The 26521-nt window shown below is 46.0% G+C and overlaps 1 protein-coding gene and 1 long non-coding RNA gene across 2 annotated transcripts in view; one reads left to right on the top strand and one right to left on the bottom strand.

The window, feature by feature from the left end:
* Nucleotides 1–26521, top strand: part of LOC118375212 (filamin-B-like) — a 102898-nt gene that overhangs the window by 66830 nt on the left and 9547 nt on the right. The window contains exons 26-39 of the mRNA XM_052474587.1: nucleotides 47–214; nucleotides 2830–2953; nucleotides 3755–3908; nucleotides 6253–6442; nucleotides 6960–7207; nucleotides 7774–7857; nucleotides 12261–12363; nucleotides 13827–13967; nucleotides 15546–15674; nucleotides 15818–15991; nucleotides 18515–18670; nucleotides 19177–19380; nucleotides 20435–20587; nucleotides 22191–22313. Coding sequence (XP_052330547.1) covers nucleotides 47–214; nucleotides 2830–2953; nucleotides 3755–3908; nucleotides 6253–6442; nucleotides 6960–7207; nucleotides 7774–7857; nucleotides 12261–12363; nucleotides 13827–13967; nucleotides 15546–15674; nucleotides 15818–15991; nucleotides 18515–18670; nucleotides 19177–19380; nucleotides 20435–20587; nucleotides 22191–22313 — 2151 coding nt within the window. The remainder of the gene's footprint in view (nucleotides 1–46; nucleotides 215–2829; nucleotides 2954–3754; nucleotides 3909–6252; nucleotides 6443–6959; nucleotides 7208–7773; nucleotides 7858–12260; nucleotides 12364–13826; nucleotides 13968–15545; nucleotides 15675–15817; nucleotides 15992–18514; nucleotides 18671–19176; nucleotides 19381–20434; nucleotides 20588–22190; nucleotides 22314–26521) is intronic.
* LOC127910489 (uncharacterized) lies at nucleotides 22322–23188 on the bottom strand. Its single transcript, XR_008075063.1, has 3 exons — nucleotides 22854–23188; nucleotides 22632–22659; nucleotides 22322–22547 (listed from the first exon to the last, which is right to left on the bottom strand). It is a non-coding gene; the product is annotated as an uncharacterized LOC127910489 (long non-coding RNA).

Raw genomic sequence — 26521 nt, 5'->3', positions numbered from 1 at the left:
TCTCTCTCTCTCTCTCTCTCTCTCTCTCTCTCTCTCTGTCCATCAGGCAGTCCATTCAAGGTACCAGTGAAAGACATGGTTGACCCCAGCAAGGTGAAGATCTCAGGACCCGGCGTGAGCTCAGGTGTCCGCGCCAATATCCCACAATCCTTTACTGTGGACTGCAGCAAGGCCGGGGTGGCTCCGCTGTCTGTAGCAGTCTCCGCACCGAAAGGTGAGGGTTTGATTCAGTGTGTGTGTGGTGGCCCCTCTCTGTGGCTGTCACAGCACGCCAAATGTCAGACTGGATTAGTTTTATTTCTGTTAGTTGTAAGAGGCGACGGGGAATTTACCCAGAGAGACTTGTGGCGACTACAGCAACACATTTGTATGGCGCAGAGAATTGTTATGCTTAATTTCCAGCAATTCAACACCTTTTTCTATCTTATGAAGTTGGACTCGGGGGGTGTGAATACTTATAGTACATTTTGTATTTAACCAGGTAGGCCAGTTGAGAACTAGATGTTGGAACATTGCTGCTATAACAGCCTCCACTCTTCTGGGAAGGCTTTCCACTAGATGTTGGATCATTGCTGCTATAACAGCCTCCACTCTTCTGGGAAGGATTTCCACTAGATGTTGGAACATTGCTGCTATAACAGCCTCCACTCTTCTGGGAAGGCTTTCCACTAGATGTTGGAACATTGCTGCTATAACAGCCTCCACTCTTCTGGGAAGGATTTCCACTAGATGTTGGAACATTGCTGCTATAACAGCCTCCACTCTTCTGGGAAGGCTTTCCACTAGATGTTGGAACATTGCTGCTATAACAGCCTCCACTCTTCTGGGAAGGCTTTCCACTAGATGTTGGAACATTGCTGCTATAACAGCCTCTACTCTTCTGGGAAGGCTTTCCACTAGATGTTGGAACATTGCTGCTATAACAGCCTCCACTCTTCTGGGAAGGCTTTCCACTAGATGTTGGAACATTGCTGCTATAACAGCCTCCACTCTTCTGGGAAGGCTTTCCACTAGATGTTGGAACATTGCTGCTATAACGGCCTCCACTCTTCTGGGAAGGCTTTCCACTAGATGATGGAACATTGCTGCTATAACAGCCTCCACTCTTCTGGGAAGGCTTTCCACTAGATGTTGGAACATTGCTGCTATAACAGCCTCCACTCTTCTGGGAAGGCTTTCCACTAGATGTTGGAACATTGCTGCTATAACAGCCTCCACTCTTCTGGGAAGGCTTTCCACTAATGTTGGAACATTGCTGCTAAAACAGCCTCCACTCTTCTGGGAAGGCTTTCTACTAGATGTTGGAACATTGCTGCTATAACAGCCTCCACTCTTCTGGGAAGGCTTTCCACTAGATGTTGGAACATTGCTGCTATAACAGCCTCCACTCTTCTGGGAAGGCTTTCCACTAGATGTTGGAACATTGCTGCTATAACAGCCTCCACTCTTCTGGGAAGGCTTTCTACTAGATGTTGGAACATTGCTGCTATAACAGCCTCCACTCTTCTGGGAAGGCTTTCCACTAGATGTTGGAACATTGCTGCTATAACAGCCTCCACTCTTCTGGGAAGGCTTTCCACTAGATGTTGGAACATTGCTGCTATAACAGCCTCCACTCTTCTGGGAAGGCTTTCCACTAGATGTTGGAACATTGCTGCTATAACAGCCTCCACTCTTCTGGGAAGGCTTTCCACTAGATGTTGGAACATTGCTGCTATAACAGCCTCCACTCTTCTGGGAAGGCTTTCCACTAGATGTTGGAACATTGCTGCTATAACGGCCTCTACTCTTCTGGGAAGGCTTTCCACTAGATGTTGGAACATTGCTGCTATAACGGCCTCCACTCTTCTGGGAAGGCTTTCCACTAGATGATGGAACATTGCTGCTATAACAGCCTCCACTCTTCTGGGAAGGCTTTCCACTAGCTGCAGGTCGGGCACTGATTTTGAGCGGTTAGGTCTGGCTTGCTGTCGGCGTGCCAATTCATGGGATTGAGGTCAGGTTTGGTTCTTCCACACCGATACAGATCTCTGCAAACTATTTCTGTATGGGCCTCGCTTTGTGCTTGGAGGTATTGTCATGCTGAAACTGGAAAGGGCCTTCCCCAAACTGTTGCCACAAAGTTGGAAGCACAGAATCGTCTAGAATGTCATTGTATAATGTAGCTTTAACAGACCATTATTCTTCCGGACTTTAGTTGGCACTCATTCGGTGAGGTCGTTCTCCTGCCACCCGCCAAACCCAGATTCAGCCGTCGAACTGCCAAATGGTGACGCATGAGTCATCACTCCAGAGAACGCGTTTCCACCGCTCCAGAGTCTAATGGCCACTAGCTTTCCACCGCTCCAGAGTCTAATGGCCACTAGCTTTCCACCGCTCCAGCCATGATGCTCCCGGGGAATAGTTGTTCTGCTGACGTTGCTTCCAGAGGCAGTTTGGAACGCGTTAGTGAGTGTTACAACCGAGGCGATTTTTAATCCCACTACACTCTTCAGCACTGGCCCTGTACCGCTCTGTGAGCTTGTGTGGCCTACTACTTCGTGGCTCAATTTCGTCACAAACCGACTTGTTTGGTAATGTGACATCCTATGACTGTGCCACGTTTAGGCCTTTCTATTCCCAGTGTTCTCAGTTTTAATATACACACCTTTCAGCAACAGGCTAAAATAGCCGGCTCAACTCATTTGAACAGGTGTCCACATACTTTTTGTATTTATTTTATGTCTAATTCAATACTACTTTATTGTGTTCAATACCAATATTTTCCATTTCCGGTACGACTAAGGTCGGTCCTGTCCTGATGTCAGGTGTGTGTGTGTGTGTTCTCAGGTGTGGCTGAGCCGGTGGAGGTGATAAATAACAGAGATGGAACACACACTGTAGCCTACACCCCTTCAGTGGAGGGACCCTACTCTGTAGTGGTCAAGTACGCTGACGAGGAGATCACGCGCAGGTAACTCCCTGATCTTGACTCTGTTACATCGAGTACAGTGTGTTTTTGAGATGGTTGTCTGTTCATTCTTTAGCCACAGGTTTTACAGCAGATATAAACCCATTTTTATTGTGATTACACTGTGATCCCAGAGTTTTCCCTGTGAAATGTCTAGGAAAATCAAATGGGCAGGTAACATTTTTTTCTTAAAAATAATCTTTAAACTTCACGTAAGTAATATTCCTCGACTACTAAAGTTCAGTATGTTGGAACAGAGCGATTTTTAGTTGCTGTTCTTCCGAGAACGCAAACACATCTTTCATCGTGTATAGGCAGGTCAGTCACCGGTCAGGCAGGTCAGTCGCCGGACAGGCAGGTCAGTCGCCGGACAGGCAGGTCAGTCGCCGGACAGGCAGGTCAGTCGCCGGACAGGCAGGTCAGTCGCCGGACAGGCAGGTCAGTCGCCGGACAGGCAGGTCAGTCGCCGGACAGGCAGGTCAGTCGCCGGACAGGCAGGTCAGTCGCCGGACAGGCAGGTCAGTCGCCGGACAGGCAGGTCAGTCGCCGGACAGGCAGGTCAGTCGCCGGACAGGCAGGTCAGTCGCCGGACAGGCAGGTCAGTCGCCGGACAGAACCGTGCCCTAGGCCTATCAGTATAGGCAGGTCAGTCACCGGACAGAACGGTTTTTCTATTTATTTATTTTTATTTTTATTAAAGTTAACGATCCCCCGTTAAATGTTTACACCTTAATTCTAGACCCTACCTGTGACGCCCTTCTAGATTCCTCCAGGTTTATTATTATTGTTTACTTCCTTGTCCAGTCCCTTCAAGCTGCGAGTGCTGCCTACCCATGATGCCAGTAAGGTGGTGGCTAGTGGTCCAGGTCTAACCACCGGAGTGCCAGCCAGCTTTCCAGTGGAGTTCACCATCGATGCCAAGGACGCAGGAGAGGGACAACTATCCGTCCAGATCACAGTGAGTTCACCCAAGGGTTGTGTTGTGGTTCTCGAAGCAGGCTGGACTTCCGAGAAACATATAACGGCTGGTGTCTAGGCGGTGGTCACCCTTCACCCTTCACCCTTCACCCTTCACCCTCCCTTTTACAGGTAACTGTAGACGGTCAGTAGCACTGCTCTATGGATGGTCCCGGTAACTGTAGACTGTAACCCTCCATTTTACAGCCTGGTAAATGCATAGTAAAATTGACACTATGTAGGAACAATTTAGTCTTAAACACGAGAACCAAAGAAGGAAGTAGGAACCAAGGAAGGAAGTACTACCTACTTAGTAGTAACACATGTAGCTTATTACTATGTGAATGTGTAGTAACGTCGGTCTCTTTAAAGAGTAATACCTAAAACACCAACATCCTCTTGGTCTTCTCTCACGTTCTACTTTGTAGTTTCCTGTATGTTCGTACTGAACGGGGCTGCAGGGCGTCGTCTTTTCACACAGAATGTACACTGCTCAAAAAAAAATAAAGGAAACACTTAAAGATATTTTAAGAATATTCCATTCATTCAGATCTAGGATGTGTTATTTTAGTGTTCCCTTTATTTATTTTTTGAGTAGTGTAGTTACTTGTGAGGGACCACTGCGTTGATGACTCATCCCACAAAGACAACGGCAAATCTGTCCTTGATCTCATTCAGTTTTATTTTTCTTTAACAACGAACATTATTACCACGTTCACACTAACAGCGTAGGAAGGAAGGAAGGAAGAGGACTGTGAAATGAAGCCATTTTGTTCATGGAGTCTAAAGCAGTGGGTACCTCCACAGGTAACGAACTATATTGTATCTATGTGGAAACACCACTTCATCCTACAGCCCCGTCACTACAAACTAGCATCATGGGTAAAGGATATAGAAATAACGTGAGGAGATTATCAGCATAATGATTATTAAGCTCATTTAAGTGGCAGTGAGTATTTGGCTCATTTAAGTGGCAGTGAGTATTTAGCTCATTTAAGTGGTAATGATTATTAAGCTCATTTAAGTGGTAATGATTATTAAGCTCATTTAAGTGGTAATGATTATTAAGCTCATTTAAGTGGTAATGAATGATTAACTGCTGCGTGTGATCATTGTTTCTTTGGTAGTACTTTTGAAAGAGCCTGGTGTGACGCTCTATTCACGTAGTAATCAGCTGCTACTTGTACTTTTGGGACAAATGGTTTACTATATATTTAGTCTTAGTCAATTTGACTAAAAATATTTTTGTTATTTGAATAATAATAAGTGAGCCATTTAGAAAAAAAATCACTTTCATTTGAATCACATCAGTATTGCCTCATTTAACCAAACAAGTATAAATCACTGACTTCCATGTTCTCAAACCTGCATGTCCTTGTCCTACCAACAGATTGTTCTGCATAACATCCTATCACATGACCCCCAGCCAATTGGCAGAAGAACACATTACTCAACAGCAGATTAAACAACACACCCCATGCCAGGACTCCAGACAAACATTTTCCTCAGTTTAACCAGTGACACAACCCCCCCCCCCTCCCCGTTGGTGCCACCTGAGTATGATTTGGTCGAAACCATTTCTTTCTGCGGCGTTGCGCAAAACAAAAACTAGTCATTTGCTTTCGACTAAAATACACAACTGTCTCTTTTGAATATCTTTCCAAGAACGAGTGATACAGGATATTGATGTGCCGTCCTAATGAATTGTGGGTTATTTTGGGGGCTAATTGACCACACGAGGAATTGAGAACTCAAAACACATTAGCTAGATTGCTAACACTAAATATAATACGCACTGCCAGTAGTCATGTAGTAAACTTACAGGAAGTATAATACTCACTGCCAGTAGTCATGTAAACTAACAGGAAGTATAATACTCACTGCCAGTAGTCATGTAGTCAACTAACAGGAAGTATAATACTCACTGCCAGTAGTCATGTAGTAAACTAACAGGAAGTATAATACTCGCTGCCAGTAGTCATGTAGTAAACTAACAGGAAGTATAGTAGTAAATGTAATGTCCTCATTAAAGTTGTAGCCTGCCAACCTATACACTTGACATGGCCAATTGTGCGCTATATATATATATATCTCAAACATCTTGATTGTAAAATAGTTGCTTTTGAGCTTAATATTAAGATGACAAATAATGAATTACTGGGTGGGTTAGGGAGTTTTTCCTAGCCACCGTGCTTCTACACCTGCATTGCTTGCTGTTTGGGGTTTTAGGCTGGGTTTCTGTACAGCACTTTGAGATCAGCTGATGTACGAAGGGCTATATAAATTGATTTGATTTGTTAAGCAGGATCACGTGTATAATAGCTCTGAAACATTGTTTTTCTCAGGACCAAGATGGGAAGCCGAAGAGGGTTGGTATCCAGGACAACCGTGACGGGACCTACCTGGTGTCCTACGTACCTGACAAGGTGGGGCGGTACACCATCGTGATCAAGTACGGAGGAGATGAGATCCCTGCCTCGCCCTACCGGGTCAGAGCCACGTCCTCGGGAGACGCCAGCAAATGCACCGTCACAGGTGAGGGAGTCGTCGTGTGCTTCGGAATATACTGTTGTCATGGGTGTCTGACATACGACCTGCATTCTGGACCTCAAGCTCATCCAATCACGGAGCACCGCAAATTTACATTTTTTTTTTTTTTTTTCGCTAGTTTTTGGCACATTTACATTTAAGTCATTTAGCAGACGCTCTTATCCAGAGTGACTTACAAATTGCAGAAAGGAAACGATGTTAACTAGAGATGTCTTTGGGCTCAAAGGTAGAAACACAGTGTTCTGTAGTCCCTGTAGCACCGGTGTTGAGCCCTGTAGAGGTAATGTGTTACACACGGGTCCTTCCAGACTGATAGGATATACTTCTCCCGGGGGGGGGTGTATCGTGGTTTTGCTACACAGAATCAAATGGATACAACGCACATTAGAATAACATCCTACACGCCTCTCTCCACAATTACAACAGTCTGATGTTCATCTGAGCTTTTCAGTTACAATTTTCTTCTCCAGACTTCTCTTTTTATATCTGTTATTCCTACCAGGTCCTGGTATCGCCCCCGTCATCGCGGTCGGGGAAGAGGTGGGCTTTGTGGTGAACGCTAAGGCAGCTGGGAAGGGGAAGGTGACGTGTATAGTGGTGACGCCGGATGGGACCGAGGTGGAGGCTGATGTCATCCAGAACGAGGACGGAACATTCGATATCTTCTACACCGCCCCGACCCCCGGGAACTATGTCATATACGTACGATTTGGAGGAGAGAACGTCCCCAAGAGCCCCTTCAAAGTCATGGTGAGATGCAGGCTGGTGGAACTCTACTGTTGGGTGAGATGCAGGCTGGTGGAACTCTACTGTAGCACAGTTGGTAGAGCATGGCGCTTGTAACGCCAGGGTAGTGGGTTCGATTCCCGGGACCACCCATACGTAGAATGTATGCACACATGACTGTAAGTCGCTTTGGATAAAAGCGTCTGCTAAATGGCATTTATTATTATTATTATATATTAGATGCAGGGTAGTGGAACTCTACTGGTAGGGGGAGAGATGCAGGGTAGTGGAACTCTACTGTTGGGGGGAGAGATGCAGGGTAGTGGAACTCTACTGTTGGGGGTGGGGGGAGAGATGCAGGGTAGTGGAACTCTACTGTTGGGGGTGGGGGGAGAGATGCAGGGTAGTGGAAGGATGCTGCCGGGGGATGCAGGGTCATGGAATGTATGCTCTAATATGTTATGAAAATGCATCCCTGTATCTTTGTCTGATCCTGTGCAGACATTTTGTATCCTGTTTCAGTTGTGATGGTGATAAGATCATGTCTTTTTAGATTGTGTGTGAAACCTGACATGGTTGTGATTCCCCAGGCGACTGATGAGGATCCAATGATGCAGCAACAGTCAGCCAATCAGCAGTCAGCTGCTCCTGGAGCCGCCGGATTCCAGCCCTGGGTACAGAGTAGAGAAACACCTCTATCCTTCCTTCCTTCCTTCCTTCCTTCCTTCCTTCCTTCCAGCCCTGGGTACAGAGTAGAGAAACACCTCTATCCTTCCTTCCTTCCTTCCTTCCTTCCTTCCTTCCTTCCTTCCTTCCTTCCTTCCTTCCAGCCCTGGGTACAGAGTAGAGAAACACCTCTATCCTTCCTTCCTTCCTTCCTTCCTTCCTTCCTTCCTTCCTTCCTTCCTTCCAGCCCTGGGTACAGAGTAGAGAAACACCTCTATCCTTCCTTCCTTCCTTCCTTCCTTCCTTCCTTCCAGCCCTGGGTACAGAGTAGAGAAACACCTCTATCCTCCTTCCTTCCTTCCTTCCTTCCTTCCTTCCTTCCTTCCTTCCAGCCCTGGGTACAGAGTAGAGAAACACCTCTATCCTTCCTTCCTTCCTTCCTTCCTTCCTTCCTTCCTTCCTTCCTTCCTTCCAGCCCTGGGTACAGAGTAGAGAAACACCTCTATCCTTCCTTCCTTCCTTCCTTCCTTCCTTCCAGCCCTGGGTACAGAGTAGAGAAACACCTCTATCCTTCCTTCCTTCCTTCCTTCCTTCCTTCCTTCCTTCCTTCCTTCCTTCCTTCCAGCCCTGGGTACAGAGTAGAGAAACACCTCTATCCTTCCTTCCTTCCTTCCTTCCTTCCTTCCTTCCAGCCCTGGGTACAGAGTAGAGAAACACCTCTATCCTTCCTTCCTTCCTTCCTTCCTTCCTTCCTTCCTTCCAGCCCTGGGTACAGAGTAGAGAAACACCTCTATCCTTCCTTCCTTCCTTCCTTCCTTCCTTCCTTCCAGCCCTGGGTACAGAGTAGAGAAACACCTCTATCCATCTCCCTTCCTTCCTTCCTTCCTTCCTTCCTTCCTTCCTTCCTTCCTTCCTTCCTTCCTTCCTTCCTTCCAGCCCTGGGTACAGAGTAGAGAAACACCTCTATCCTTCCTTCCTTCCTTCCTTCCTTCCAGCCCTGGGTACAGAGTAGAGAAACACCTCTATCCTTCCTTCCTTCCTTCCTTCCTTCCTTCCAGCCCTGGGTACAGAGTAGAGAAACACCTCTATCCTTCCTTCCTTCCTTCCTTCCTTCCTTCCTTCCTTCCTTCCTTCCTTCCAGCCCTGGGTACAGAGTAGAGAAACACCTCTATCCATCTTCCTTCCTTCCTTCCTTCCTTCCTTCCTTCCTTCCAGCCCTGGGTACAGAGTAGAGAAACACCTCTATCCATCTCCCTTCCTTCCTTCCTTCCAGCCCTGGGTACAGAGTAGAGAAACACCTCTATCCTCCTTCCTTCCTTCCTTCCTTCCTTCCTTCCTTCCTTCCTTCCAGCCCTGGGTACAGAGTAGAGAAACACCTCTATCCATCTTCCTTCCTTCCTTCCTTCCTTCCTTCCTTCCTTCCTTCCTTCCTTCCTTCCTTCCTTCCTTCCTTCCTTCCTTCCTTCCAGCCCTGGGTACAGAGTAGAGAAACACCTCTATCCTTCCTTCCTTCCTTCCTTCCTTCCTTCCTTCCAGCCCTGGGTACAGAGTAGAGAAACACCTCTATCCTCCTTCCTTCCTTCCTTCCTTCCTTCCTTCCTTCCTTCCAGCCCTGGGTACAGAGTAGAGAAACACCTCTATCCTTCCTTCCTTCCTTCCTTCCTTCCTTCCTTCCTTCCTTCCTTCCAGCCCTGGGTACAGAGTAGAGAAACACCTCTATCCTTCCTTCCTTCCTTCCTTCCTTCCTTCCAGCCCTGGGTACAGAGTAGAGAAACACCTCTATCCTTCCTTCCTTCCTTCCTTCCTTCCAGCCCTGGGTACAGAGTAGAGAAACACCTCTATCCATCTCCCTTCCTTCCTTCCTTCCAGCCCTGGGTACAGAGTAGAGAAACACCTCTATCCATCTCCCTTCCTTCCTTCCTTCCTTCCTTCCAGCCCTGGGTACAGAGTAGAGAAACACCTCTATCCATCTCCCTTCCTTCCTTCCTTCCTTCCTTCCAGCCCTGGGTACAGAGTAGAGAAACACCTCTATCCATCTCCCTTCCTTCCTTCCTTCCTTCCTTCCAGCCCTGGGTACAGAGTAGAGAAACACCTCTATCCATCTCCCTTCCTACCTTCCTTCCTTCCAGCCCTGGGTACAGAGTAGAGAAACGCCTCTGTCCATCTCCCTTCCTTCCTTCTCTCCCTCCCTCCCTCTGACCCTCCCTCTCTGTGTCCTTCCCTCCCTCCCTCTGACCCCTCCCTCTCTCACGTTGTCCTTCCCTCCCTCCCTCTGACTCCTCCCCCTCTCTCACGGTGTCCTTCTCTCCCTCTCTCACGGTGTCCTTCTCTCCCTCTCTCACGGTGTCCTTCTCTCCCTCTCTCACGGTGTCCTTCTCTCCCTCTCTCACGGTGTCCTTCTCTCCCTCTCTCACGGTGTCCTTCTCTCCCTCTCTCACGGTGTCCTTCTCTCCCTCTCTCACGGTGTCCTTCTCTCCCTCTCTCACGGTGTCCTTCTCTCCCTCTCTCACGGTGTCCTTCTCTCCCTCTCTCACGGTGTCCTTCTCTCCCCTCTCTCACGGTGTCCTTCTCTCCCTCTCTCACGGTGTCCTTCTCTCCCTCTCTCACGGTGTCCTTCTCCCTCTCTCACGGTGTCCTTCTCTCCCTCTCTCACGGTGTCCTTCTCTCCCTCTCTCACGGTGTCCTTCTCTCCCTCTCTCACGGTGTCCTTCTCTCCCTCTCTCACGGTGTCCTTCTCTCCCTCTCTCACGGTGTCCTTCTCTCCCTCTCTCACGGTGTCCTTCTCTCCCTCTCTCACGGTGTCCTTCTCTCCCTCTCTCACGGTGTCCTTCTCTCCCCTCTCTCACGGTGTCCTTCTCTCCCTCTCTCACGGTGTCCTTCTCTCCCTCTCTCACGGTGTCCTTCTCTCCCTCTCTCACGGTGTCCTTCTCTCCCTCTCTCACGGTGTCCTTCTCTCCCTCTCTCACGGTGTCCTTCTCTCCCTCTCTCACGGTGTCCTTCTCTCCCTCTCTCACGGTGTCCTTCTCTCCCATCATATTTATAGGACATGGCTGTTTATGTGTAATGGCTGACTGTTTCTTTGGGCTAATATTCTACTGCTCTCTGATCGTACACTGGAGAAACGGGTGTCCCATGCCATGTTAGTTTCATTTCGTTATCTTGTCTCCATCCTGCCCTCGTTGTCAGTCAGCGCCCCCAACCGTGGCACCATGCCAGACCCATTACAGTGGGAACACCTCTCTCCTGTTCCTACCACAATAGGAATGTGTGGGATCACACACGTATTCCTCGACTACTAAGGTTCAGTATGTTGGAACGGAGAGGGATTTTTACTTGCTTTTCTTCCGAGAACACAGACGCACATCTTTCATCGTGTATAGTCAGGGCGGCCACCAGACAGGCCCGTCCAGGGCGGCCACCGGACAGACCCGTACCCTTGGCCCGTCCATCAGGGCGGCCACCAGACAGGCCCGTCCATCAGGGCGGCCACCGGACAGACCCGTACCCTAGGCCCGTCCATCAGGGCGGCCACCAGACAGACCCGTGCCCTAGGCCCGTCCATCAGGGTGGCCACCAGACAGACCCGTGCCCTAGGCCCGTCCATCAGGGCGGCCACCAGACAGAACCGTGCCCTAGGCCCGTCCATCAGGGCGGCCACCAGACAGACCCGTGCCCTAGGCCCGTCCATCAGGGTGGCCACCAGACAGACCCGTGCCCTAGGCCCGTCCATCAGGGCGGCCACCAGACAGGCCCGTCCATCAGGGCGGCCACCAGACAGACCCGTGCCCTAGGCCCGTCCATCAGGGAGGCCACCAGACAGGCCCGTCCATCAGGGTGGCCACCAGACAGACCCTTGGCCCGTCCATCAGGGCGGCCACCAGACAGACCCTTGGCCCGTCCATCAGGGAGGCCACCAGACAGACCCGTGCCCTTGGCCTGACTATCGAGGGTATATCAAAAGCTGAATCTGGCAAAGTCTTGGCTTGCAATGTCTATCAAAATGCATCTTCTGTCCTCTACTCATCCTCTTCTCTTCCCTGCTCATCTACTATATATTACCATGGTTACAGGTATTTGGGTTTCTCTTCCTCGCTCTTCCCAGGAGTTCTGAGAGCTTCTGTTTTTCCACGTATCTTATCTCTCTCTCCACCCATCCCTCCTTCCTTTACTCCATGCACCCCTGCAAGAGGCACCGAACGGAACCGGTCTGCCCTGATGGCTTGTATCTGAATCCCTGCCTGCCTACCTGATTTTCTCTTACCTCTGCTTTTACTACAGGACGACTCAGGCAGAATGAGATCGTAAATGGTAGAAATACAGTGGAGATAGTCACACTTCCTGTTTTGACAGATCTCCTACCAAAGACATATCTGTCACGTTTTTAACGATCATCTTTCCCTCTCCCCTCCAGGTCACAGACGGGTCCTATAACCCAGCCAACCGTATGAACGGAACAGGTTTCAGGCCCTTCGACATGGTCATTCCTTTCGCCTTCCGCAAGGGAGAGATCACAGGTGAGAACTTCCTGTTGAGGGAGATTTTAAGAGGTGAGACATTGACCACTGCAGTAACAGATCAAGGGTCATATCATAGGTGAGTCGTTGACAGGCACATCTTTCCAGTAAGATATAGGATGGAGAGGAGGCCTGTCTCATCATTAACCTCTCTGGGATATTCGTGACTGTAGCGTCCCACCTCAACAGCCAGTGAAAGTGCAGAGCGCCAAATTCAAAACAAATCTTAAAATTCCTCAAGCATACAAGTGTTTTACACCATTTTAAAGACAAAAGTTCTTGTAAATCCAGCCACATTGTCCGATTTCAAATAGGCTTTACAGCGAAAGCACCACAAACGATTGTTTGGTCACAGAAAAACACAGCCATTTGTCGATGAAAATACAAGTATTATGCATGGAATTTTAGATGAACTTCTCCTTAATGCAACCGCTGTGTCAGATTTCAAAAAAGCTTTATGGAAAAAGCAAACCATGCAATAATCTGAGTACAGCGCTCAGACAATAAAACAGCCCAAAAAATATCTGCAGTGTTGTGGAGTCAACAGAGGTCAGAAATAGCATTATAAATATTCACTTACATTTGCTCTTCATCAGAATGCACTCCCAGGAATCCCTGTTCCACAATAAATGTTTGATTTGTTCGATTTAGTCCCTCATTTATGTCCAAATACCTCCTTGATGTTCGTGCGTTTTAATACACAATCCAAAATCACGATGTGCCGGCGAGTCCATGCGAAAGTTCAGAAAGTTATATTACAGTTCGTAGAAACATGTCAAACAAAGTATGGAAACAATCTTTAGGATGTTTTTATCATAAATCTTCAGTAATGTTCCAACCGGACAATTCCTTTGTCTGTATAAAAGCAATGGAACGAGGGGGAACTTTCACATGAACGCTCGTCATGAGCTCATGGCACTCTGTCAGACACCTGACTCAAACAGCCCTTACGAGCTACACAGTAGACTCATCAAACAAGGTTCTAAAGAGTGACATCTAGTGGAAGCCGTAGGAAGTGCAATATGACCAATATCCCACTATCTTCGATAGGGTGCAAGTTGAAAAACTACAAACCTCAGATTTCCCACTTCCTGGTTGGATTTTTCTCAGGTTTTTACCTGCCATATGAGTTCTGTTATACTCACAGACATAATTCAAACAGTTAGAAACGTCAGTGTTTTCTATCCACATATACTAATATGCATATTCTAGTTTTTATGGCTGAGTAGCAGGTAGTTTACTCTGGGCACCTTATTCATCCAAGCTACTCATTACTGCCCCCCCAGTCTCAAAGAAGTTAACTAAACACATAGGAATGAGAAGCTTCTTGGCACAGTGACCTGTCGATTGGGTAGGGCAGTGTGGAGTGACCTGTCGATTGGGTAGGGCAGTGTGGAGTGACCTGTCGATTGGGTAGGGCAGTGTAACTCTTCTCTTATAGTAGCCTACGTTCTCTCTCTTAGGTGAGGTCCACATGCCGTCGGGGAAGACTGCTCAGCCTGAGATCATGGACAACAAGGACGGGACAGTCACAGTGAAGTTTGCCCCCACTGAGGCCGGTCTACACGAGATGCACATAAAGTACAACGGAACGCACATTCCAGGTCAGAGCACGGACACACAGCGTGCACGGACACACAGCGTGCACGGACACACAGCGTGCACGGACACACAGCGTGCACGGACACACAGCGTGCACGGACACACAGCGTGCACGGACACACAGCGTGCACGGTGCACTTTCAGGGTTTGTTTACTTGTTTGTTTTGCTGCTAGAATAACAGGCTGTGGAACAAAGGCAAATATCTCCAACACAGGAACACAGATCTCACACACACTACACAGGGCACAGATGAGTGATGAATATCCTGTCAGGATTCCTGTGTGTTGATGTCATGAACAGGACATACCAGGGGGGTGGTAGAGGCGGAGGGGGGGGTAGAGGCGGAGGGAGGGGGTAGAGGCGGAGGGAGGGGGAAGAGAGGCGGAGGGAAGAAGAGAATCGCTCAGTTGAAAAGATCCTCCTTTCTGCGAGATTCTGTTTTGAGCTCAGAGACCCGTTGAGATGCTTGATAGTTGGTGATGAAAGACCTCTCCTGGTGATAGACCTCTCCTGGTGATAGACCTCTCCTGGTGATAGACCTCTCCTGGTGATAGACCTCTCCTGGTGATAGACCTCTCCTGGTGATAGACCTCTCCTGGTGATAGACCTCTCCTGGTGATAGACCTCTCCTGGTGATAGACCTCTCCTGGTGATAGACCTCTCCTGGTGATAGACCTCTCCTGGTGATAGACCTCTCCTGGTGATAGACCTCTCCTGGTGATAGACCTCTCCTGGTGATAGACCTCTCCTGGTGATAGACCTCTCCTGGTGATAGACCTCTCCTGGTGATAGACCTCTCCTGGTGATAGACCTCTCCTGGTGATAGACCTCTCCTGGTGATAGACCTCTCCTGGTGATAGACCTCTCCTGGTGATAGACCTCTCCTGGTGATAGACCTCTCCTGGTGATAGACCTCTCCTGGTGATAGACCTCTCCTGGTGATAGACCTCTCCTGGTGATAGACCTCTCCTGGTGATAGACCTCTCCTGGTGATAGACCTCTACTGTGGGGGTACGGTGTGAGGAATGGAGGGTTAGTGTGGGGGTTACGGTGTGAGGAATGGAGGGTTAGTGTGGGGGGTACGGTGTGAGGAATGGAGGGTTAGTGTGGGGGTACGGTGTGAGGAATGGAGGGCTACTGTGGGGGTACGGTGTGCGGAATGGAGGGTTAGTGTGGGGAGTACGGTGTGCGGAATGGAGGGTTAGTGTGGGGGTTACGGTGTGAGGAATGGAGGGTTAGTGTGGGGGGTACGGTGTGAGGAATGGAGGGTTAGTGTGGGGGTACGGTGTGAGGAATGGAGGGCTACTGTGGGGGTACGGTGTGAGGAATGGAGGGTTAGTGTGGGGGTACGGGGGGGATCGACACCTGATCTCTGCTGTCCAACCTGGATGGATATTTGTTGTAATGCAGACGATAGCTCTGCATCAGCGTACTATGAGTTTTGTTGCTCAGACACACCACTCGTAGACAACCACCATGCGTTATAGGACCAGGAGTTGTTCTGTCTGATCAAGGACAACTCCTGGCCCTCCTCCTAGCTTATCGTCTCAGGTTGATGACGTTGTCGTTGTCTCTTCAGAGTCTCCTCTACAGTTCTATGTGAACAACGCCAACAGTGCCTATGTGACTGCCTCCGGTCCCGGTCTGGTCTACGGCATCGCCAACAAGACCGCCATGTTCACCATCTACACAGAGGACGCTGCCGAGGGTACGTACAGAGGAGACATGGGACTTTCATGTTTTACTGTAAATGATGACTAGTCTGGTCGATGCCGTGGCTGTCTGGAACATCCTTATGAAGTGTTGGAGGAACCATCTGATCCCCGTTGACTGTTTCTGACTGGTCTCCAGGAGGTTTGGACTTGGCCATCGAGGGTCCTTCCAAGGCAGATATCACCTGTGTGGATAATAAAGATGGTACCTGCACAGTGACCTACCTGCCTGTTCTCCCTGGAGACTACCATATCCTGGTCAGATACAACGACAAGCACATCGCTGGCAGCCCCTTCAACGCTAGGATCACCGGTAAGACACACACACACAACGCTAGGATCACAACTCTCTCTGTCTCTCTGTCTCTGTCTCTCTGTCTCTCTGTCTCTCTGTCTCGCTAACATACTGGTGCCCTGCAATGAAAAGACTAACGTTACATTCACACTCTCTGAGAGAAAAGCACATGGTCAGTGGTTCAGCTTGTGGTATGCTGCGGTACTGCACGTTGGTGTGCATGACGTCATCGTTGCCGGTAATATGCTTGTTTGACCACCAGAGGGCGTCTTTGAGAAGTTGTTAAAAGACTAGGAGCTGTAGGTTTGACAGTCTTGCTTCTCTGTTGCTGTTTTTGAGACTTATTGGCATTACCGGCCTCTTTCTATATTACAGTGTGTCATGTTATACATGTCTTTAAATGCCGTCAAACATTTCAGTTATAAAACTAAATAACAAAAGGATCCTTGAATAATAAGAAAAAAATGAATAAATTGTAACTTGTCGGTTAAAGTCGTTAGAATTCACAAATGCGTTTGACAGTTTTTAATATTGGCTGTACTAGACTTTAAAATATATTTTTTTATAACAGACTAATGGGGTTGAAAATAATTTGTTTGTCAATTATTTGTTTATTTATCTCAAATTAAATTGATTCATAGTATGGTGTTTCTTTTCCAAGAAAGAGAGGCTACTGTCAAATGCTTTTATGTCGGCCTGTGTTTCTGTTAGGAGAAGATGGAGCAGTACAACGTGACTGGTCAGGACTAGGCCAAGGTTACTAAGTGAAGAGTAAAATGATCCTTTCCACACCCGAGTTCTAGTCTCACCAATACAGAGCTCTGTGAAAATACAGAATCAGATTTATCAAGACCAGTCTCCATGTTAGTCTCACCAATACAGAGCTCGGTGAAAATACAGAATCAGATTTATCAAGACCAGTCCCCATGTTAGTCTCACCAATACAGAGCTCGGTGAAAATACAGAATCAGATTTATCAAGACCAGTCCCCATGTTAGTCTCACCAATACCCAAACAGAGCTCGGTGAAAATACAGAATCAGATTTATCAAGACCAGTCTCCATGTTAGTCTCACCAATACCCAAACAGAGTGAAAATACAGAATCAGATTTATCAAGACCAGTCCCCATGTTAGTCTCACCAATACCCAAACAGAGTGAAAATACAGAATCAGATTTATCAAGACCAGTCCCCATGTTAGTCTCACCAAAACAGAGCTCGGTGAAAATACAGAATCAGATTTATCAAGACCAGTTCCCATGCTAGTCTCAGAGCTCGGTGAAAATACAGAATCCCAAACAGTCCCCATGTTGAAAATACAGAATCAGATTTATCAAGACCAGTCTCCATGCAGAATAGTCAAGACCAGTCCCCACCAATACCCAAACAGAGTGTCTCAAGACCAGTTCCCCAGAGCAGTGTCAAATGGACCAGTCCCCATGCTCAGAATCTCAGAGCAGTGTCAAACGGACCAGTCTCCATGCTTTCAGAGCAGTGTGTAATGGACAGAATCTCATGCTCGTCTCAGAGCAGTGTGAAATGGACCAGTCCTCCATGCTCGTCTCAGAGCAGTGTGTAATGGACCAGTCCCCCATGCTCGTCTCAGAGCAGTGTGTAATGGACCAGTCCCCCATGCTCGTCTCAGAGCAGTGTGAAATGGACCAGTCCTCCATGCTCGTCTCAGAGCAGTGTGAAATGGACCAGTCCCCCATGCTCGTCTCAGAGCAGTGTGTAATGGACCAGTCCTCCATGCTCGTCTCAGAGCAGTGTGTAATGGACCAGTCCCCCATGCTCGTCTCAGAGCAGTGTGAAATGGACCAGTCCTCCATGCTCGTCTCAGAGCAGTGTGTAATGGACCAGTCCCCCATGCTCGTCTCAGAGCAGTGTGAAATGGACCAGTCCTCCATGCTCGTCTCAGAGCAGTGTGTAATGGACCAGTCCCCCATGCTCGTCTCAGAGCAGTGTGTAATGGACCAGTCCTCCATGCTCGTCTCAGAGCAGTGTGAAACAGTGCTGAAATGGTTGACCACACGTGGGTAGGCTATTGCTTCAAATCCTATTTGAACATTGTATAACTTTGGGAGTTTCAGTAAGCAACCATTTGCCTTCAATTGCATTAGCCTACTTTATTCCACTATTTCTGTCGTTCAGTGATTTTATTCCCGCAGTAAATCGTTATGGATCCATCCAGATGAGGTTAGAAACCAGATGGGTGACGTGACTCGCACACATCATTAACAGGTTTTAAAGTCCCTAAACTCATCAAGAGCCCGTCGAGTGGTTGGCTTCTTTTGTATTCCAGTGTATTGGACAGGCTGATAAACCATTTCCACCTGCCTCACAGTGTTGTGCTTACAGTCCATTCTCTGACTCTCTACCAATGACACCAGATCGGTATTTATGTTAACATTAACGTTCTGCCAGTAAATGTAATCAATAAAACACCTATTCCCTGACCTGAAGTGTTTCTCTTAAGTCTCATCCTGAATGGTCAATGTGACTGCCTCTAACTCACTAACCCCTGTCTGTGTCTCTTCGCAGAGGAGAAACGTTGTTCCCAGTTGAAGTTGGGTTCTGCAGCTGACTTCTCCCTGGACATTACAGAAACTGACCTGTCTCTACTTACCGCCAGCATCAAAGCCCCCTCTGGCCGCGACGAACCCTGTCTGCTCAAGAGACAGCCCAACAACCACATCGGTAAGACCTGACCCTAACCCCAGCCCGACAACCACATCGGTAAGACCTGACCCTAACCCCAGCCCGACAACCATCCATCTTGTAAAGCATGTCTGTTCCCCCTGGGACAGGGCTGTGTGTCCTGGGAATCAGCTTTAACCTGTACAGTCTTGATTATTATTCTTCAGCGGTAAACAAATGTGTGGAATAACTGTTCGCCGGCCGCGTTGTGACCGTAGCGCTCCTTATACTTTCAATGCATTTTTACACCGAAGGTGGGTGAACTGTTGGTCTGTTTACCCACTGATTCAACTGACTGAAGGGCTGGGAGTTTTCTTGAGGAATTAAATTTGTTTGGCAAGGGAGTATGGAGACAGGTGATGGTATATACCATGTATGAGTAGGGTCACTTACAGGTGACTGCACTGGTATGGATTTATGTCTGACCTATAATAAATTAATCTATGTCTAGATTAAAATAGCTTAGCAGGGCATCTACCCTTCCTCCCTTTTCTCTCTCTCCCCAGGTATTTCCTTCATCCCGAGGGAGGTTGGGGAGCACGTGGTGAGCATCAAGAAGAATGGCTGCCATGTTCCCAACAGCCCCATCACAATCATGGTTGTGCAATCTGAGATTGGCGACGCCTCCAAGGTCAAGGTGTACGGACAGGGGCTGGTCGAGGGACACACCTTCGACATGTCTGACTTTGTGGTCGACACACGAGAAGCAGGTGAGTGTCTTGAATAGTACCCTATAACTTGTTGTAGGCATTACAACGGCCCAGGGTCACCCCGCCAAACTCTGTTACTACTACCCCCCCCTAAAATAATGCCTCTCCTATTGGAATGGTTGCTTTAAGAGGCCATGGGGGATGATTTTGGAATTAGTCTCATGTTCTTACGGGCCTGGGTCCTGGGTGTCCGGGCCTGGGTCCCAGCGTTTCTGTTTCCTGTTATTGATTCTCACACCTTCACACACACACTTAACACATGGTCTCTGGCGGTGTCTCAGGTTCCGGTAACGGTAGATAACATAAGTGAGAGAATTTAAGTTTCAGCCAAAACCTCTACAGTGTGATTAGGACCTAGGATGTTGTGGAGTCGGTGCCTGTGTCCCAAATGGAACCCCATTCCCTATTGGCCCTGGTTAAAAAGTAGTGAACAGGCTGTGGTTTGGGACACAGTCGTTGTGATTGGGTAGAATAGTCGAACCTCCAATCAGACTGGGTATGGAACAGGCCTACAGATATACAGGAAGAGAATGAACCATAATGGGCTTATATAACCTTAAACACTGTATTACGGCAAACCCAAAAATGATTCTTTCTGGAAACCAGAGATGTGATTGTGTTATTAAGTTTAGTCTTCGTTGGCTGTATAATGTGAACGTGATAATATGTGGCTTTTACGTCTGGCTTTGTCAGTCCATCTCCAGCGTTGTGGTTGGATAGAAAGCATCTTTTGATTTGGTCAAATGGTCCCAATGGTTTCCGAAACGGACACGACTGCTGAATGCATCTAAAGAAAATGCTTTCAAACCTTTTATTTAACTAAAGTCTGAACAGATTCTTATTTACAATGATGGCCTGCACCTTCCTATGGGACTCCCAATCACAGCCGGCCCGGAATCGAACCATGGTCTAAGTCACTGCATCGCAACCGCTGCGCCACTTTGCAACACATTGCTCAGTCTCACTCCCAGAACTGTACCTGACTGGTATTGTTATAGGCTACAGGGGTCTGATCCTGTCTATCCAGGGTCTGACTGTCTACTCTGTTACCCAGGTTACGGGGGTCTGGCCCTATCTGTTGAGGGACCCAGTAAGGTGGACATCCAGACCCAGGACGTGGAGGATGGGACATGTGTCGTCTCCTACTGCCCGTCAGAACCAGGCTCCTACATCGTCTCCGTACGCTTCGCTGACCAACACGTGCCAGGTGAGTCTACGTACAGCTCTGTTATTGTACCAGACGCTTCCTTTATACCAAAATTATCAGGGTCAACGAGGAGGATCCTACCAATCAGGTTTGAGGAGTTAACGAGGTAACTTTGGGGTTCGACTCGGGATAACTGGTCATAGGAATGTGGCTCACCTTTTAGCCAGGTACATTTCTATGACAATGAATCCTTTAGCACTAACCTGCTCTGCGGCAGGCTAACTCAATAGGGGGGCTAGACCATACTATTTACCACCACAAACTGATGCTGGCCCTAAGACTGCACTCAACCAGCTGTATACGACCATAAAGCAAACAGGAAAACGCTCATCCAGAGGTGGCGCTCCTAGTGGCCGGTGATTTTAATGCTGGTAAACTGAAATCCGTTTCGCCTCATTTCTACCAGCATGTTAAATGTGCAACCAGAGGGAGAACAAACTCTATACCGCCTTTACTCCACATAGAGACTCATACAAAGCTGCAAATCTGACCGTAACTCTCATCCTGATTCCGGCTTGTACCCCAATGAAGTGAATGCTAATCTACAGGACTGTTTCCCTAACAGACTGGGGTATGTTCTGGAATAATCCGATGGAATTAAGGCGTTAACGACATCAGTCATCGGCTTCTTTAAGTACGTTGACAAAATCGTCCCCACAGTTGACCGTACGTACGTACCCCAACCAGAAGCCATGGATTACAGGCAACATCCGCACTGAGCTAAAAGCTAGAGTTGCCGCGTTGAACGAGCAGGACTCTAATCTGGATGTTTATATGACATCCCACTACGACGTCCGAGCCGTCAAACAGGCAAAGCGTCAATACAGGACAGATTTAACTACGCCGGACTCTGACATCCTGACACATCGATCACGGATTCCAAAGGGTAACCCAGCCACGAGCTGCCCAGTGACACGACCAGATGAGCTAAATGCCTTCAATTCTCATCAATCTACACACAATTCCCCATAATGACAAAGAAAAAAACAGGTTTTTAGAATTGTTTGCTAATTTTATTAAAAATAAATCTGATTTACATAAGTATTCAGACCCTTTTACTCAGTACTTTGGGTAAGCACCTTTGGCAGCGAATACGGCTTTGAGTCTTATTGGGTATGACGCTACAAGCTTGGCACACCTGTATTTCTAGAATGCCCTTCGAACCAATTAGAACCAAGTATTCAACAACTCTGTGATATTAGAGTTAAATATAACTCCACTAGATTACTGCCTGGTCTCCATCCTGGTACTTCTAAAAGCTTGTTTTCTACCACAGCCTTCTGAATTTGTGACAACTTCCTCTTTTTGATTTGGGCACAAAAGAAAATGTGGCTCAGACTAGCCCATGGATTGATGTTTCGGCGTTCGACTAGCCACGGTTGAAGCCAGAGCTGGAATGTGAAGAACTGAAGCTAGTTCGCTTTAGAAAACCCTGAGTAGATGTAACGTGCTTCGTATCTAAGATGCCCATCTGGTGTTGCAGCAGAGCTTGAAGTTGTGAATTGTCAGTGATCTCATTTTTTAAATGGTATAATGTTAATTTGATTAATTTCTTGTAAAATGAAGTGACCGTTGTCCCTGCTGTGCGTGTTCGTCGCCACAGGCAGCCCGTTCACGGTGAAGGTGACCGGTGAGGGCCGTATCAGAGAGAGCATCACCAGGAGACAGAAGGCTGCTTCCATCGCCACTGTCGGTAGTGTCTGTGACCTCAACCTCAAGATACCAGGTAAGAACACCTATAGAATGTATTATCAACCTGTGTATGTATTTATATATTACCAGCCTGTTTATAACCTATATATATTACCAGCCTGTTTATAACCCATATATATTACCAGCCTGTTTATAACCTATATATATTACCAGCCTGTTTATAACCTATATATTACCAGCCTGTTTATAACCTATATATATTACCAGCCTGTATATAACCTATATATATTACCAGCCTGTTTATAACCTATATATATTACCAGCCTGTATATAACCTATATATATTACCAGCCTGTTTATAACCTATATATATAACCAGCCTGTATATAACCTATGTATATTACCAGCCTGTATATAACCTATGTATATTACCAGCCTGTATATAACCTATGTATATTACCAGCCTGTATATAACCTATGTATATTACCAGCCTGTATATAACCTATGTATATTACCAGCCTGTATATAACCTATGTATATTACCAGCCTGTATATAACCTATGTATATTACCAGCCTGTTTATAACCTATGTATAGACAGCCTGTTTATAACCTATATATATTACCAGCCTGTATATAACCTATATATATTACCAGCCTGTATATAACCTATATATATTACCAGCCTGTATATAACCTATATATATTACCAGCCTGTATATAACCTATATATATTACCAGCCTGTATATAACCTATATATATTACCAGCCTGTATATAACCTATATATATTACCAGCCTGTTTATAACCTATATATATTACCAGCCTGTTTATAACCTATATATATTACCAGCCTGTATATAACCTATATATTACCAGCCTGTATATAACCTATATATATATATATATATATATTACCAGCCTGTGTATATATATATATATATTACCAGCCTGTATATAACCTATATATTACCAGCCTGTATATAACCTATATATATATATTACCATCCTGTTTATAACCTATATATTACCAGCCTGTATATAACCTATATATTACCAGCCTGTATATAACCTATATATATATATATATTACCAGCCTGTATATAACCTATATATATATTACCAGCCTGTATATAACCTATATATATATATATATATATTACCAGCCTGTATATAACCTATATATATATATATATATATATTACCAGTATATATATATATATATTACCAGCCTATATTACCAGCCTATATATATATATATATATATATATATTACCAGCCTATATATATATATATATATATATATATATATATATATATATATATATATTACCAGCCTATATATATATATATATATATATATATTACCAGCCTATATATATATATATATATTACCAGCCTATATATAATATATATATATTACCAGCCTATATATATAATATATATATATTACCAGCCTATTATATAATATATATATATTACCAGCCTATATATATATATATATTACCAGCCTATATATATATATATATATTACCAGCCTATATATATATATATATATATTACCATATATATATATATATATATATATTACCAGCCTATATATATATATATATATTACCAGCCTATATATATATATATATATTACCAGCCTATATATATATATATATATTACCAGCCTATATATATATATATATATATTACCAGCCTATATATATATATATATATATATATATTACCAGCCTATATATATATATATATATATTACCAGCCTATATATATATATATATATATATATATTACCAGCCTATATATATATATATATATATTACCAGCCTATATATATATATATATATATTACCAGCCTATATATATATATATATATATTACCAGCCTATATATATATATATATTACCAGCCTATATATATATATATATTACCAGCCTATATATATAACCTATATATATATATATATTACCAGCCTATATATATTATATATTACCAGCCTATATATATATATATATTACCAGCCTATATATATATATATATTACCAGCCTATATATATATATATATTACCAGCCTATATATATATATATATTACAGCCTATATATATATATATATATATATATATTAGCCTATATATATATATATATATATATATATTACCAGCCTATATAACCTATATATATTACCACCCTGAAATGTTTTAATATTGAAAGTTGGTGGTATTGGCATTTTTTTTTCACACTGAGTATTGTTTAGTTATAATAGGCCTTTAATTTGTTACATTCACTGACCGGCAAGATATATTTTATATTGAACAATTTCAGTGACATTTGGTCCACCAAAGTTATTAATTTCTTATGTTCGGAGCAGTTTGCTAGTCGCCCCGCCCCTCTGTACGTTCGCCCCGCCCCTCTGTACGTTCGCCCCGCCCCTCTGTACGTTCGCCCCGCCCCTCGATTGACTCTGGGAAGAGTGTTCGATTCAGGTATGAATGAGTACAGATGTGTGCCAAAAGTACGTTTCTGAAATGGGGCGTTCCAATCTGGGGGGCCATAGATTGGAATTTGACAGATATATATTTTTCCATCTATTGATGTTGAGACAAGTATTCTTTGTAATTTTAACGGTCTAAATAATTTAAGTTTACTGTATGTTGACGACAAATCTTATTGGCTGTTCAGCCTCATGCCGAGGTAGCAAGGACTTTGTCCATAGTTTGTCTGCTATAACTGAAACCACATGGACAGAAATATTAGGGTATGTCTACAAGTACACACATTACGTCTAATCTCCCCATAGTACAGCAGAAAGAAACGTCTCTTTTGGAGTTTATTTCTGAAACACACAGACCTCTGGGAAACATTGTCTCGTTCAGAAGACGCGTCACTTGGCAGCCAAGTTAGAACAGCTCATCGAGTGCCTGCCAGCTCGCTCTGTTCCCTCTCTAATTGTGGCTCTGAGGCCACACGCCCATCCATGTTTGTATAGGCCATGCAGATGGAGGGTTGGCCAATGCTGTAGAATGAGTATTGGACTGTAGAGGATTTACTGTTGGCTATCCCAAGGAAGTAGGATGGGCTGGATGTTCCCCATATCGTGGAGGCCCATTCACTGGAGCGGTGTGCTGATGTCATACTCTGGGTGTGGACTGAACCAACAGTGTTCTTTTTGGGGGGGGTCACTAGGTTCCCTGTACTACTGATGTCCCTATTCTACATGGGTTCTGAGGTTTCTTTATCCTACTTTGCTATTTCATCTACTTTTGTATTTCCTGTTTCCTGGGCCTCTCTCTTTCCAGCCCTGATTTCTCTATCCCTGTCCCTCCCTGTTTCTCTCTATCCCTGTCCCTCCCTGTTTCTCTCTATCCCTGTCCCTCCCTGTTTCTCTCTATCCCTGTCCCTCCCTGTTTCTCTCTATCCCTGTCCCTCCCTGTTTCTCTCTATCCCTGTCCCTCCCTGTTTCTCTCTATCCCTGTCCCTCCCTGTTTCTCTCTATCCCTGTCCCTCCCTGTTTCTCTCTATCCCTGTCCCTCCCTGTTTCTCTCTATCCCTGTCCCTCCCTGTTTCTCTCTATCCCTGTCTCTCCCTGTTTCTCTCTCTCTGTTTCTCTCTCTCTCTGTTTCTCTCTGTTTCTCTCTCTCTCTGTTTCTCTCTGTTTCTCTCTCTCCCTCTCTCTCCCTGGTTCTCTCTCTCCCTCTCTCTCCCTGGTTCTCTCTCTCCCTCTCTCTCCCTGGTTCTCTCTCCCTGTTTCTCTTCTATAGTGACGTGGTTCCTTCTGGCTCTATCCCAGGAAATCCTCTATGGTGTATCTCCTATATGTCGCTCCCACTGCTCTGTGTGGCTGGGGGGCCGTGGAGGGTCCCATGGGTCCCCTAGAGGCAGAGTGGTGTCCAGGCTGTCTGGTCTGGTACTGGGCAGGGCCCCGGGCATGTGGAGGACCTCTGGTGTTACCCTGGTTCTAGGCAGGGACTCTACTGCTACTACCTTGGTACGGTGCAGGGCGGTGGGCATGTGGAGCGCTGCTACCCCCCTGGCGAGGCCCACAGGGCTGGAGGGTGCGTTGATAGCACTGGGCTTTCGGATGGCGAGGTTGGCAGCATGAACGCACTCCATCACAGCATGTCACGTGTGTGTGTGTGTGTGTGTGTGTGTGTGTGTGTGTGTGTGTGCCTTCACATGCACCAAGAGTCTTTCAGATTATTCCGTTGTATTTAAAGATGCATGTTTTGGTTTCTTTTACGTTCTGCTTTTAAAAGTGAAATATCAACATTACCCGA

This window comes from Oncorhynchus keta, chromosome 21 (assembly GCF_023373465.1).
Source record: "Oncorhynchus keta strain PuntledgeMale-10-30-2019 chromosome 21, Oket_V2, whole genome shotgun sequence".
Classification (NCBI taxonomy): domain Eukaryota; kingdom Metazoa; phylum Chordata; class Actinopteri; order Salmoniformes; family Salmonidae; genus Oncorhynchus; species Oncorhynchus keta.
This window is presented reverse-complemented; position numbering and strand designations above follow the sequence as displayed.